The following is a 14,823-nucleotide window of genomic DNA, read 5'->3' as shown; positions in this document are numbered from 1 at the left end:
CTTCCCTTTCTCCAAGCTATTCTGAAATCTATGACACACCTTCAACAGCCCTCCCTACCACTTCCTCCTCTTCCACATCTTACCCTACACCCCCCACCCCCCCCGCCGTTCTGTATCCGATGCTCCTCCCTCCTCTTCATTAACGATATGATGGACCTCAAACATCCGGGGTCTTCGCTCAAACTTTACTGATCTCTCCATACAGGTTGCTTCTGACAAAACAGACGTGATCTGCTCAACAGAAACTTTCCTCCTTCATGATGTCTCTGATTCCTTGGTATCTCTCCCAGGTTACTCCCTCCTCCGATATGACAGACCTGTGCCTCGTCCTGGAGGTGGCGTTGCTGTCTTTGTAAAAAAAACTCTCTTCCTCACTCGCCCTGCACTGCCCTCTCTCCACCTCACCCCCAGGAATACCTTTGGCTATGGCTTCCCCTTCGTTCCCACCTTTTGTTCATATGTGTGTTGTACCGTCCACCAAACAGCGATGACTCCATCTACATCTCGCTGTCTGATAATATAGACCAACTTCTATCTACCCATCCCAACTCTCTCTTCCTCATATGTGGTGATTTCAATTGTCACCATGCCAGTTGGCTGGGTGTGGGTACCTCTCTCACCAGCCATGGCTCGTCAGCAAAGGACTTCTGCGACTCACTGGGACTGACACAATCTGTCAATTTCCCGACCCGGATCTCAGTCAACGGAGCATCTTCTCTTCTGGACTTGGTTATGACTAACTTCCTGAAAATGTCTGCTGCTCTTCTTCTGCTCCAATCGGCTCATCTGATCATGTGCTTGTTAAAGTGGACATCTCTCTGACCATTCTCAGAGAGCCTCCTCAGCGTCGACGAGTCTGGCATTTCACTCAGGCCAACTGGCACGGTCTTCAAGCAGCCATCAATCATCTGGACTGGTCTCCCATCTCTATCACCTGACATCGACTCATCCTGGGAATTCTTCCAAAGTAAATTGCTCTCTCTCATGCACAGATTTATCCCATCTCGTCTTCAGTTGTCATACCCTTCCTCCCGTCCATGGTACACGGAATCTTGTGGTGAGGCTGTTGCCCAGAAACAACTTGCTTTCGTCTCCTGGAAAGCAAATCCAACGGAAGGAAATCTCATTTCCTTTCACAAAGCCCGAAACAAGTGTGTGTCCACCCTCAGAAGAGCCAGGCAACAATATCTCTCCGTTCTCAAGACCGAACTTTCTTATCTGTCTCCCTCTTCCAAATCCTGGTGGTGGCTGGTCAAATCTGTTTCTGGTGATTGTTCCCCCTCCATCCCCTCCCTCACCTCAAACGGCTACACGGCTTACTCTGCACGTGAAAAAGCTGAATGCCTCAACTCTGTGTTTGCCTCTAAATCTTGTGTCCCAAACACATCCCTCTCTGTACCCACCGTACCCAGCTGCTCCTGGACTCTGTGTGCTTTCCTCCTGACAAGGTGGAAAAGTTTCTGTCAACCCTCGACTCTGATTCTGCAACTGGACCTGACGGCATCAGCCCACGGGTCCTAAAATCCTGTTCTTCCGCTCTTTCACTCCCTCTCTCTGTTCTCTTCACCCTCTCTTTTGCTCAAGGTCATCTGCCATCTGCTTGGAAATCAGCCAACATCACCGCTTTGCACAAAAAGGTGCAAAAACAGATCCTAACAACTACAGACCAATCAGCCTTCTCCCAATTATCAGCAAAGTCATGGAATCCATCATTGCTTCGGATATGAAATCTTTCCTCTTATCCAAAGGCTTGATCTCTGATCATCAATTTGGTTTCAGACCTGGTCACTCTACTCTGGACATGCTGCTTCTGCTTTCTCAACAATGGATGGAGGTCCTCAATGCCAAGCAGGAAATTAGAGCTGTCTCCCTTGACATATCACGTGCCTTTGATCCGGTCTGGCACCCCGCTCTGCTCACCAAAATCTCCTCCTTTGGTATCCATGGAAATGTCCACGCATGGCTGGCGTACTTCCACTCCAGTCGTAGTCAACATGTGGCCCTGAATGGGTTTCTCTCATCTCCTCTTCCTGTTCAGGCTGGAGTTCCCCAAGGCAGTGTTCTGGGCCCTGTGCTTTTTCTGGTCTTCATCAATGATCTCTCTGACTCTCTTGAAAATCCTCTCTATCTCTTTGCTGATGACTACTCTCTGTCGCTCCATTCCGCATCCCTCAGATCGCCAGTCTGCAGCTTCCTCACTCTCTGCAGACCTGGACAAAATCACAGACTGGGCAAACAAGTGGAACATGTCTTTCAATCCTGACAAATCTCACACCCTCACTTTGTCTCTCAGCAAAGACCGACTGGAGAACCCTCCCACCCACTTTCTGAATAATCCTCTCCAAGAAGTTCTGTCACTCAAGCTTTTGGGTCTCACTATCTGCCATGATCTTTCCTGGGAAAACCACATTTCAAATCTGGCCTCCAAAGCCAGTCGCCGACTGGGCATCCTCCGTCGTGCGAAGTCCTTCCTTGGCACACCTGAGCTCCTCACCACATACAAGGCTTTCATCCGCAGCTCAATGGAATACTGCTCTCCCCTCTGGGCTGGTGCTCCTGCCTCACACCTAGCTCGTCTTCACGCTGTTGAAACCAAAGCGTTCATAATCATTGGAATCTCCCGCGATGAAGCTAACTCCAAGGGCCTTTCACTCACTCACCGCAGGCAGGTTGGTGGTCTTTCCGTCTTCTACCGACTCCTCTCTGGCCTTGCCCCCCCCCCCCCCCCCCCCAGCTCTCTCTGGGCTCTGTCCCGCAAATATTCCTACAGGACGCACAAGATCTGCCTGCAACCCTCTTATGGTTAAACTGCCAAAATCAAGACTCTCTGCTCACCTTCACTCCTTCATTCCTTCATTCCTCTTTTCTCCCGCCTCTGGAACAAACTCCCTCACTCTCTTAAATCCCACTCCACCCTCCAGGTCTTGAAAACAGCTGTTCACCACCATCTCTTATCTTCCCCCGTCCAAAACCTTGATCTTTTCTACCCCCGCTAATTTCACCCCAAATCCACTTTTTTGAATTACCAACTTCTGTCCAGGAAGTCCTTGGTGTCCTTGTGCTTTATACTTCTCCCACCCCTCCCCCCCCCCTCCTTCCCATGCCTCCTCCCCCCAAGCCATCTCCCTCCTCTCAAATGTTGTGTTTATGTGCTTCCCCTTCTCTCCCCATCTTGTCTTCCGCTCCCTCTTTTTATATATTTTGTTTGTCTGTTTGATTTGTTTGTGAAATAAATGTTAGCTCTTTCACGAGCCTCGATTCTGTATCCCCAAAAAAAAAAAAAAAAAAAAAAACCTGTATGTTGAAATATGTTGAAAAAGTCAAAACTTTACATGGGGTGTACTTACTTTTTCACGTGACTGTATATACATCTCCCTGTACAATAGGGGGGGGGGGCACTTATATTTGATGTAGGGTTTGTTTATTTTCATTGTTTTTGTTTTGTTTACTGTAATTTCCAAACTGTATAATCGGAGACGGCTGGGACATATGGAATTCAATCTTGCATCAATAATGTGAATAAAAGGAATGAAACATTGACAAATATTTTGACCTTGACCTACATTGGTCTTTGACATTGGAATGACATAATTAGCTGAAGCCATTTTAAATGGCTTCAGCTAATTATGGACATTTTAAAAAATTTCACCCTAACTCAACTAAGTTTTGTCTGATCGGAACAAAATTGCCCTGTCTAAATAGTCTAGAGATTGGTGCATTTATGCTTCATTTACATCATACCATTCCGGGTTAAAGGCCAAGGTAAAATGACGGTCTGACATTAAAAAATGCGTTTTTTTTGTCATCACTCAATTTTGCGAATGTGGAATCTCAAAGACTGCTTGGCCTTCCAAGATGTTCTTGCATCATAATAGTGGACATGCATTGATGATGTGAGGCAGGGGTGCCAGCCAAGAGGGAAGAGCAGTGCTCCATCAAGCTGCAGATGATGAATAGGAGTTCAGGGGTGGAGGACGCTCAGTCGGCAGCTGGCTTTGGAGACCAACTTTGAAATGTGTTTTGTCCAAGAAAGATCATGGCTGATAGATAGTGAGACCCAAGAGTTTGAGTGACTGAACCTTCCTCAAGAGGATTGTAATTGTTTAAAAAGTATACGAGAGGGTTTGCCAGATAGTCCTTTCAGAGAGGGGGAGAGGGAGAGAGAGAGAGAGAGAGAGAGATAGTAGAGGCTGCGTTCTGCCTGCCTGCCTGTCTGTCTGTCTGTAGCATGAGGATTGTCACGGCAGAGGGTGGAGTTATCAGCAAATAGATAAAGAGGATTGCCAGAGTCAGAGAGATCATTAATGAAGATCAGGAATAGGACTGGACCCAGAACACTGCCTTGATGCACTCCAGTCTTGAGAGGGAGAGAAGATGAAAGGATTCCGTTGAGAGCCACACGTTGCCTATGAAAGTAGAGCAAGTCAGTAAAACATGAGGAGTTGGCCTTGGAAGCCATAGGCAAAGTGTTTGGAGAATAAGGCAGGATGCCAAACTTTATCGAAAGAATGACATATGTCCAGAGAGATGGCCCTGATACCATGTCTGAAATTGAGGGCCTCCATCCATTGTTGGGTGAGTCAAAGCAGCATGTCCAAAGTGGAGTGACATGGTCTGAAACCAAATTGATGATCCGAGATGAGGTTGTTGGAGAAAAGGAAGGATTTCGTATCATCTGTGATGATGGATTCCATTACTTTGCTGATGATAGGAAGTAAGCTGATAGATCTGTAATTAAGGGGATCAGTTTTTGTACCTTTATGTGTCATGCAGTGATGGATTTGCAAGTTGGTGGATTTCCAAGCAGATGGAAGATGATATAGGGCAAATGACAGGGTGAAAAGGGCAGAGAGAGAATGTGCAAGGGCAACAGAGCAGGTTTTTGAGACACGTGAGCCGATGCCATCCTGTCCAGCCCGCAGGCAAAAGGTAACCACCATGAGGCAAAAGCTACATAGCTTTTCAATGTCCAACAGGTCCCGAAATCGACGCTGGAAAAAGCTCACCAAGCCAGGCAGCATCGGTTCCCCCTTCCCACACCCCCCTCTGCCCTTAGTATCCAATGTTTTTCATTAGGTCTTGGTCTATCAGTGTCAAATTTGCTGTTTTTAACCATAAAACCCACAATCATTTCAACATTCTGCTGGATTAGACTGACTATATAGAGCTAAAATAATAAATAACCTTTTAAAAATCTGGTTTAAATTGTACATAAATGAGATTTGTACAAAAATGAGATTAAAGGATTTAGGTTGTACATAAAATTAAAGATTAAAGGTTGGACTTAAATGTATAAAATAATGTCCAGAAGGTAGATTTAAGAAACACTGGACTCAAAATTCATCAAAATCAGAGCCAACAGGACATGAGCCCTCACCGTGCCAGCAGTACGAGCTTTCAACGTTCCCGGACCACGCGAAGGAAGCTGCGTTTGAAAGACGGTGATGCGGCCACCAGTTGGCGAAAGCATCTTCAGTGCCGCCTGAAGCGCGGGACCGAGAGCGCTATCAGTCCCTCGTTCATTGGAGGCAGAAAATATCGTAGGCAATGACATAAGGAGTTCCTTGAGCAGCTGTGAAGAGAACCCCAAATAAACAGGCATGCAGCATTTAAGGAACTCTGCAGCACCAATACAAATTATTCCTCCAGATACAAATACATACTTTAAAAATGATTTTTGCAAAGTTCACGTAAACATTTTGTTGCTATTTTCGTGCACCATTAAAATTCAGCATTCACAGACGCACGAGAGGCATCTGTACTATCAATATGCAAATGACAACGCACAGCATGACCTGGGTGAATTCCAAATCCTTTCCTCCATATCTCTCGTCATTGCAACCATCTGTCCCATCTTTTAAGTAACAGACAATGGACTTGATCTACATCAGGGGTACAGTGAGGGATAGGGAAAATGCTTGCACAATCAGCAAGGGTTGCTTGTTGATCATGACAATAGCCTGGCAGCAGCAATTTAATTTGTTGTCACAGCCAGTACTAGCAAACCTTGCTTAATTCCTACCTCAAATGCTCCCCAAATTCCATCAACAGAAAAGGTGAACAACCAAGGAAAGCAGGATATTGTAAAAAAAATTCCCTTGCTACAACAACAACAACAACATGCATTTTAAGGCCATTTTCCCTGCTAGAGCGGGGGTTAGCCTTGCGGTCCCCATGACAATCTTCTCCATTTTGCCCTATTTTCTGCATCTCTCCTTGTTAACCCCCTTGCCCGCATTTCTTCTTCCACCATCTTTAGCCAAGTCTTTCTCGGTCTTCCCCCTCCTCTACTTCCTTCTACATTCATTTCCATCACTCTTCTCAACCAGTCACTTTCATCCTTCCTCAACACATGACCAAACCATCTCAACCTGTTCCTCTTCACAGCATCAATCACAGGCAATATTCCCATCATCTTTCGCAATTCATAATTTGTCTTCCTCTCTCTCTCAACGATACTCCACACATCCATCGAACCATTCGCATTTCCACCCTTTCCAGCCTTCGTTGCTGCTCTACATTCATTACCCATGTCTCGCTCCCATAAATCATAACACTTCTCACACATGCAGCATACACCTTTCCCTTCAGCTTCAGCGACACTCTCCTCATCAGCACGCCACTCAGTTCCCGAAACTTCTTCCATGCACATCTCACTCGAGCAACCGTTGCCGAGTCTGATCCACCTTCTCCATTCAGCATGTCTCCGAGGTAGCAAAATGTTTTCACACCTTCCAGCTTCACGCCGTCTCCAAGATCCAACTCAACATTTCCTCCATCTGCAGCTCCCTCTGTGCACACCTTACATTTGAATGTAGCTGCCACACTGGTAAATGACCCTCTCGGACCACTACATTTTTGATGAACCCACTCAGCGCACATTATACATTGAATGGAGTTCACTCCCACACCCTTCCTGCACACAGCACACGGCCACTTCCCAGTTCTTTCCACCTCACCACATGCTTTACCACTTGCCATCACCTTCGTCTTTCCGATATTCACCTTCAGACCTTTTGTCTCCATACATTCCTTCCACTTGTTCATCTTTTCCTTCAGTCCATCCATACTTTCCGCAATCAACACCAGATCATCTGCATACAACAACTCCCACGGTAAACCCTCCTTTACGTTCTGAGCCAGCACCTCCATCACAGCTACAAATAGTAGTGGACTTAGTACCGACCGCTGATGCACTCCCACCTTCACCTCAAACTCACCACTGTTCCCGTCCTTCGTCCTTACAGCTGTGCGCGCTCTTTTGTACATTGCCATCACTACTCTGATCAACCATTCCTCCACTCCTAACTTCCTCAATGCCCATGTCAATACTTTGCGTGGAACCCTATCGAATGCTTTCTCCAGATCAACAAACCCAAGAAACAACTTCTTCCTCTTCTCCATGTACTTCTCCTGCAACTGCCTCACAATGAAAAGCGCATCTGTCGTTCCTCTTCCTGGCATAAATCCAAACTGCATTTCGTCAATCTTCACTTTCTTCCTTATCCTCCTCTCCAACACCCTTTCCAATACCTTCATTCCATGCTCCAATAACTTTATCGCTCGGTACGAGCCACACTCCAGAGGGTCACCTTTCCCCTTGTATAGAGGGACGAGGGTACTCGGTTCCCAATCCACTGGAATGCGGCCTTCTTTCACCACCAGATTACAGATCTCTGTCATTCTCTTCACACCCCAACTTCCTGCTGCCTTCAACATATCTCCCACAACTCCCATCGGCCCTCCCGCTTTTCCACTCTTCATTGCTTTTATCGCTTCCTCAACTTCCTTCTCAGTTATCTTCTCTGCCGGTCCTAAAACTGGGTTACTCTCTATGTTGCCATCCCATTCATTCTCTGTATTCAACAGCATTTCCATATATCTTTTCCATCTTCCTTTAATTCCATCTGGGTCGACAACGATTTGTCCCACTTCTTCCTTCAAGCAACTCACCCCCATCACATCACACCTCTCTTTCGCTATGTGCTTTGCAATCCTGAATACTGCTTTCTGACCCTCTTCCGAATCCAAGCGTTCTCCGAACATTTTCCTACATGCCTCCTGCGCCTTTGCTACCTCTTTCTTTGCAGCCTTCTTGGCTGCCTTATAACTTTCATGCTCTGCTGTTTCTGCTCCCGTACCCTTCGCCTTCTGCCACTCCTTGAACTTCTTCCTCTTCTCGTCAATCCTCTTTCCAACTTCGTCATCCCACCACCATGTTTCCGAGTTCCTCGGTGGTCCTTTTGTCCATCCACATACCTCACCAACGGCTCCCAACAGACTAGCTTTCATTGACATCCAACCACTTTCAAGCTCAACCACATCATCCTCTACCCTACTCAGCCTCTCTTTTAATGCCTCCCTTACTGTCACCTCTTTCAACCTCCACACCTTCATTCTCGGTTGGTACTTCACCCGCCGAGCTCTCCTCGCACCTTTCACCCTTATGTCGCAGACAACCAAGTGGTGCTGTGAAACAGCCTCCTCCCCCGGGATCACCTTTGTGTCCCGGAGGTGCCCCCTATCTCGCCTACGCACCATCAGGTAGTCAACGGTTGTCGTCGACCCACCTGACGTGTATGTAACAAGCTTATTATCCTCTTTCTGGAACTAAGTATTACAAATCAACAAATCAGCTCCATCAGCAAACTCCAAAATCCTTTCACCTTCTCCATTTCTCACACCATATCCGTAACCCCCATGAACTCCCTCAAAACCATCCATACTCCTTCCCACATGTCCATTCAGGTCTCCTCCCACCACAACAACTTCCTCATCTTTCACGTTTTCCATCAGCTTCTCTATCGCACACCAGAACTTGTCCTTCTCTTCTTCGCTCCGACCAACCTGCGGAGCATATCCCGAGATGACGTTCACCAAGAGCTTTCCAATCATCATTTTCACCATCATCAACCTATCACTCACTCTAGTCACACTCACCACACTGTCTACAAACTCCTCAGAAAACAGGACACCAACACCATTCACGCCCTCCGGGCACCCTTGCCACACAAACTTGTATTTCTGTCCCTGCCTACCCTTCACCATTCTCACACCACTTCCCTTCCATCTCGTCTCTTGCACACAACATATGTCCACTCTTCTTCTGACCAATACTTCCACCACTTCTCCTGATCTCCCTGTCATTGTCCCCACATTCCATGTCCCAAACCTCAGAAACCGATCTCCACTTCGGGCTGCACCCTGCCCATATGTACTTGTGATTGTCATGGTTCTCTTTTTGAGGCAATGTTTTTATGGCCGGATGCCCTTCCTGACGCCAACCCTCTTAGTCGTCTCTTACGACACGCAGGGATACGGTGTACCTATTCTGACCAGGGTACACACTGAGAAACGTTTAAAACATGGAAATTCTGGGGGGGGGGGGGGGGGGGGGGTGGTCAGCATCACGGCTGCGGTTTAAACATATTCCAACAATATCCAAACAGAACCATGAAAACCATGAAAAACAATCCGGGAAAAGTCTCCAAGCGAGAACGTGGATTTGAGAAAGAAGGAGCAGAGGCGGAAGAAAAACGAGATACAGGGGGCGGTGCACAAGCCGAGACGAGGAGGAGAGCGAACAAGCAGGTGTCCGGGAGGAGAGAAACAATCAATATAGAATTATTTGTCTAGGGAGGTGAGGTGAGGGGGAGAAAACAAAATAAAATAAACAAGCAATACAGCGAAGGAAATAACCCAAACCGAAAAAACACCGACGGGGGGAGGGAAGCCCCAAGTCACCAGGCCGCGCACGAGGTACGACCCAGAAAACGATTAATTACACACAAGTTTGCACGAACCACAAACCAACACCAACCAGAAACACACAATAACACGTACACAGCAAAATAACCGGTGGAAATTTGACAAAGTTCTCAAGGGAGATTAGTCCCTTGCTAAATAGATATAAATCTAAACGATAATAACCTTCAGCATTCATCCATTCCGGTGCTTGTCATTTATCAAGTTTGTCTGAATGGATGAATACCAGAGCCCTTTTGAAGGGGGATTAGGATCAGCTCACGGTCCGGACTGATGATGACTGCGGTTTTAATATGGGCCGCGGTCCGCATTTTGAGGACCCTTGGCACTCTAATTACACATTCCTCTCCGATGCAACAATAACTGAATAAACATTTCTTACCTGAAAATTCTGCTACGGGCGAGCAACGATGCTCACTTAGAAGAAAACTTGAATCAACACAGCACTGCAGTATAAATGTCTGTCCGTATCAGTACTCACGTGCAAGTGATACATTTTTGGCGCATGCACACCATGCAGTACATGCTTACTCCAACTAATGAAATCCAGTACATGCATAAGCCGACAATAAATAAGAGATAACAACTTAATTAAATACTGCTCACCAGTGCCGTATTGATTTAAGAGATAACATATCTGGGGAACGTTAATATTGACTTACATAATTTGATGCATTTGGGGAACATCCTGCATCCGGGTCTGTGTGGATTGGACAGATCAATGCATTTTATGTTATATTCAAGCAAAAAAGTGGGGGTGGGGGAGGGGAACAAGCGATATGTTATCCCATTTGTCAAAAAACTAGAAGGTGGAGTCTAGTCAAAGCAAACTAGGGGTCTGATAACCTCGGATGAACATCCATTCATAGCCCAGCAGATATGTGAAAAAATTGTGCTTTTGGTGATACAAGCATGAAATTTTGAACACTGATAGAGCATACTACTAGGAAGATTTTTGGATATAGGGGCATTCAAATCTTTTCCTAGGGACAAAATGGCGGCCATTTTAAAAATGGCCGTTTACGGATAATAAGATACACAGTACCGATGTCTATAAAACTAGATTTACTTATTGCTCAAGCACACCTATGATGTTTTTTTCACGTAAACAGGTTGTAAGATCATAATTAAATGTCAACAAACTCACATAACATTTATTTGGTCCTTATTCTTTACAAAAATAATTACTTTTTGAGCTATTTTGAGCAAACTCCAGAAACACAATGGAAATGAAGTGAAAATGCCACATTAACGCTGTGGAAGTGACTTTCACTATAAAACAGTCTACAAAACAGTCTTCCACATGTTTGTGTATATGTAACAGGTGTGTTATTCCTCCTGTATACTATCGTGTGCACTCCCCTGCACAGTGACACAGAGCTGAGCACTGGAGTGCGGCCTTAACACACTTGCACTGTTTCCTGCAACCCTTCTTGCATCCACATCTAATCAATTGTCGGCATGCCTCAGTTGCCTCTGTGAGGGTTGTCCAATATATCCCCCAGCCGTTATTACTCTGTTTCCAACCCCATTCACTTGGCGATGGGAGCTCAGGTGCGCAAATCATCATCTGGCCCCAACAAAAGCCGGCTTGGTAGGCAGCTCTCTTGATGTGTTGTCTGAGGGCTTCTTGCGTTGGTGGGATAGCCTCTATTGATCTACCAGTCTGGGTGAAGAGATGCTTGCGGGCATCGTTAACATGTTCCTGGCTGCTTGTTCGATCGTAGAGCAGAACAACAAAACGCTCCAGTGGATCCATGTTGTCATTTGCAGTTGAAATGGTTGGTGTGGCAGCCAGTGCGCAGAAAGCTGAGGTGACCTCATCATAGGCTTTCCATGTTTCCCATGCTGTTTTCTTCCCCCTTCCGCCGAAGCAGGACACGGTGTCACACCCAGTGAAGGCGTGGAAGAATGGCAACCCTCGGCACTTGTTTGGTCCCAGTGCCACAGCCATCTTGTGAGCTGCCAAGTGCCTGAAATTCTTCCCTGTGCCAAAAGCAACCCAGAGTTCATCGATGTCAAGATATCCAGTTGCTGCCACTGCAAGGATCAAAACATCTGTGTCCACTGTGCGGATTGACACCTTGGTATAGCCCTGTCTGACTGCATCTTGGACATGGAGTAGTATCCTTATATCTGCCTCCTCGTGACTACACGGGGAAAGACCAGTAACATCTCGTGGCTGTGTACAAAAAACTTCTTTGTGGTTTGTGGTGACGATTTGCTTGTCAGTCTCAATGTTTGCTATCCTCGTTGCTATAAAGTCAAACAACTCCACCTTGTTCTCGTCTATGCGAAGGAAGGCCTGCCAGTTTCGAGGGATGGAACTAGATGGCTCAACTCGTCTCCTGGTGCCTTTACCCCTCGTCTTCCTGGTGTCGGCTTTCAAACTGTCTGGGAAATATTCATCCCAGATAATATCAACCCTGCTCTTATTTTGTATCTGAGATGTGATGTATGGCAAGAATACTAGTGATGCATACTCAGAGAAGGTCTTCGCATTACGAGGTGCCAGCATGTTCACGATGGCTGCTCCATCCAGGATCATGACTTCAACAGGGGGGCTTACATCATCATTTTCCCGTGAGGTGATCAGATCTTCTAAGCACCCAACCAGATCAGACTTGGTTCCAAGCCGGATTTTGCCCATTTGTGACAATGCAGGGGGACAAGCTTGGTTTTCATGTGCAAAGAATTCATCAAGATCTCCATTCCGTGTCTGGGATGCAATAAACAGCCTGGAGAACAGAACGCAGTCATTCTTCAGAGATACCACCTTCAACTCTGTTCTTGACTTCTCTCTGACTGGGGGTCGGCTGAAGAGAGGGAGATTGTTTCTTTTTATTGGGTCAGTGATAGGCTTTGTCTGATGTACAAGCCTCTCGTTCACATATGTGTCATACTGTTCTTTTCCCAGCTTCTCGATCTGGTAAAGGGTGTTGATGACTGCTGGGTCTGCCAGGTCTCTGCTGTCTAGCACCAAGAGATCTTTGCTGTCGTCACAGAATGGGTTCCCCATCTCTCCTATGACACGGGTGAGTGCTCTCACATCTCGAGCAAAGGCTACCTGCATGTGCTTTGTCTGTTCATGGTGTTTTAGTTCAGTTTTCCTAATTCTTTTTTCTGTTGTGGCCTCGAACTTATAGATCAGTTTGGCCATCTCTGGACCAGACACCATCCATCGGCGCAAAGCTGCAGCATTCTCCGTAAGACCTACAGCCCCTCCATCACCTTTCACCAATGCATTATTTTGCTCGTGTGCCTGGTCTAAGGCTATGGCAGAGAATGCACGTGTAGTCTTCTTCATGGTGAAGTTTCCTGCCAGAAACTGTGCGTATACAGTTGGATGCTTTGTTGCAAGTGTCACCATGTCGCGCAAGTGAACTGGGATCCACCTGGCATAGTTTGTATGTCCCAAGGTGAAGAACCATGGTACAAGCTTGGTCAGAGCATCAGTGTACAGTTGGAAGTTTCCTTCACGGACGGATCTCACATAGATCAGGACTGCCAGTTCTAGCTGCATAATTAGGAACCAGAACTGAAACTGTGGACTTGCATTGGCTTGTTCACCGCACCAGTCATCTAGTGGTATCGTATCCTGTCCCTCATCTAGTCCACTGGTGTACTGGCTGTAGGCTTCCTTCAGGAGAAGATAGAGAGTACTGGCTGTGACTTGGTGTGCTCGTCGTGTACGTGTCACATGGGTCACTTTCAGGAAGGAATCAGCAGTACCACTTGTAGCAACCCCTGCAAGCATCAGAACGCCTGTCCACCCACTGCTATCCAGAAGGTCACCGAGGGTTTTCCATGCTGCCATCTCAATATGGAGTCCACCAAAGACCATGACGAAGTGATCTTCTCCGTGTGTTTCTGGCCATCTCCATTGGATCTGTTTGGCAAGTGTGTACAGTGGCTGATCAAGTGTGATTACAGGGATCTGACCTGGATTCAGAATATCGATTGCTTTCTTGATGACATCCATGGAGTGACGAATCATTGCCACAGATTTTGCCTGGTCATAGAAGAGAGGCAGCAATGAAGTTAAGGCCACACTACACTCTGGTTCTTCTGGAATAGACTGCTTGCTGGCATGGTATCCAGCCCATGATACTGTCTCGTCTCCCTTAAGTGGTGTGTCAGATAGCACTGTCTTCTCCATCTGCTCCAGCCACCTGTCAAAATGCAAGATAATGAACACAATTAAGAACAAACAAGTCCACACAAGTTAACAAGTCTTGGTTATTTAGGTACACATATAACTGTCCACAGTTCAAACACAATAATCAGTTACCTGTACTAGCTCTCCAAGTGCTATACCGTGATTGATATCATCTTGTTCATTCAGTGTTGTGCTTGTGGCCCTTGCTTTGTTATAAAGTGACACCAGACACTTCACGTGGTACTGTGCATCTTGTGCTATAAGGTCACCTGCACTCAGTTTAGCAAGAAGTGCCTGATCTCCTAGTTTCAGGGCAGCTGTCCTGACATGTTTATCGAGGTCGAAGGTGGAAGCTTTTCGCAGAGAATTAGTACCCGCTGGTTTGTCACAAAAGAAACACTTTTCAGGCTGTGGCTGTGTGTGGTCTACATGTACTCTGTGACGGGTGTACTTTCTTGAGACACTTGCGGTTTCTTCACTAGACGTTTCTCTTTTTTGTGCCCGATGCAGTTCAGTTTTGTTGTATTTCAGTCTGCATGAATCATGCCACTTAGCCTTGTGGCTCTGGAAGGTTGACTGGATACCTTCACCATCGTCCAGGCGGGACAGTTCTAGAGATTTTGGCAGGCAGCCCATCTGGCTGAAGGTGAGGAGATAATCTGCAAGAGTTTGGTATCCGGACCCTGTGGTTCGCTTGGAATCAGCTGGACAGGCAAGGGCCTCATCGGTGACCTCCTGACATAACACACACTTCTCCCAATCTGTCAGATAAGGCATGTTTGTTCCAGATGTACTAGGGCTTTGGGGGTCTAATAGCTTGAAATTTTTGTTGGCCATTGTCAATTAAGCATTATCCACCACCACCATCCAATCAATATACAAATTGGGAACCAAATCTA

At 46.4% G+C, this 14,823-nt stretch overlaps 1 protein-coding gene across 1 annotated transcript in view; it reads right to left on the bottom strand.

Annotated features, from left to right (window-relative positions):
• Positions 1–14,823, bottom strand: part of LOC137417218 (protein transport protein Sec24A-like) — an 87,754-nt gene that overhangs the window by 37,402 nt on the left and 35,529 nt on the right. The window contains exon 8 of the mRNA XM_078783467.1: positions 5,378–5,572. Coding sequence (XP_078639593.1) covers positions 5,378–5,572 — 195 coding nt within the window. The remainder of the gene's footprint in view (positions 1–5,377; positions 5,573–14,823) is intronic.

This window comes from Myxine glutinosa, chromosome 8 (genome assembly GCF_964187855.1).
Source record: "Myxine glutinosa chromosome 8, kmMyxGlut1.1, whole genome shotgun sequence".
Taxonomy (NCBI): Eukaryota; Metazoa; Chordata; class Myxini; order Myxiniformes; family Myxinidae; genus Myxine; species Myxine glutinosa.
This window is presented reverse-complemented; position numbering and strand designations above follow the sequence as displayed.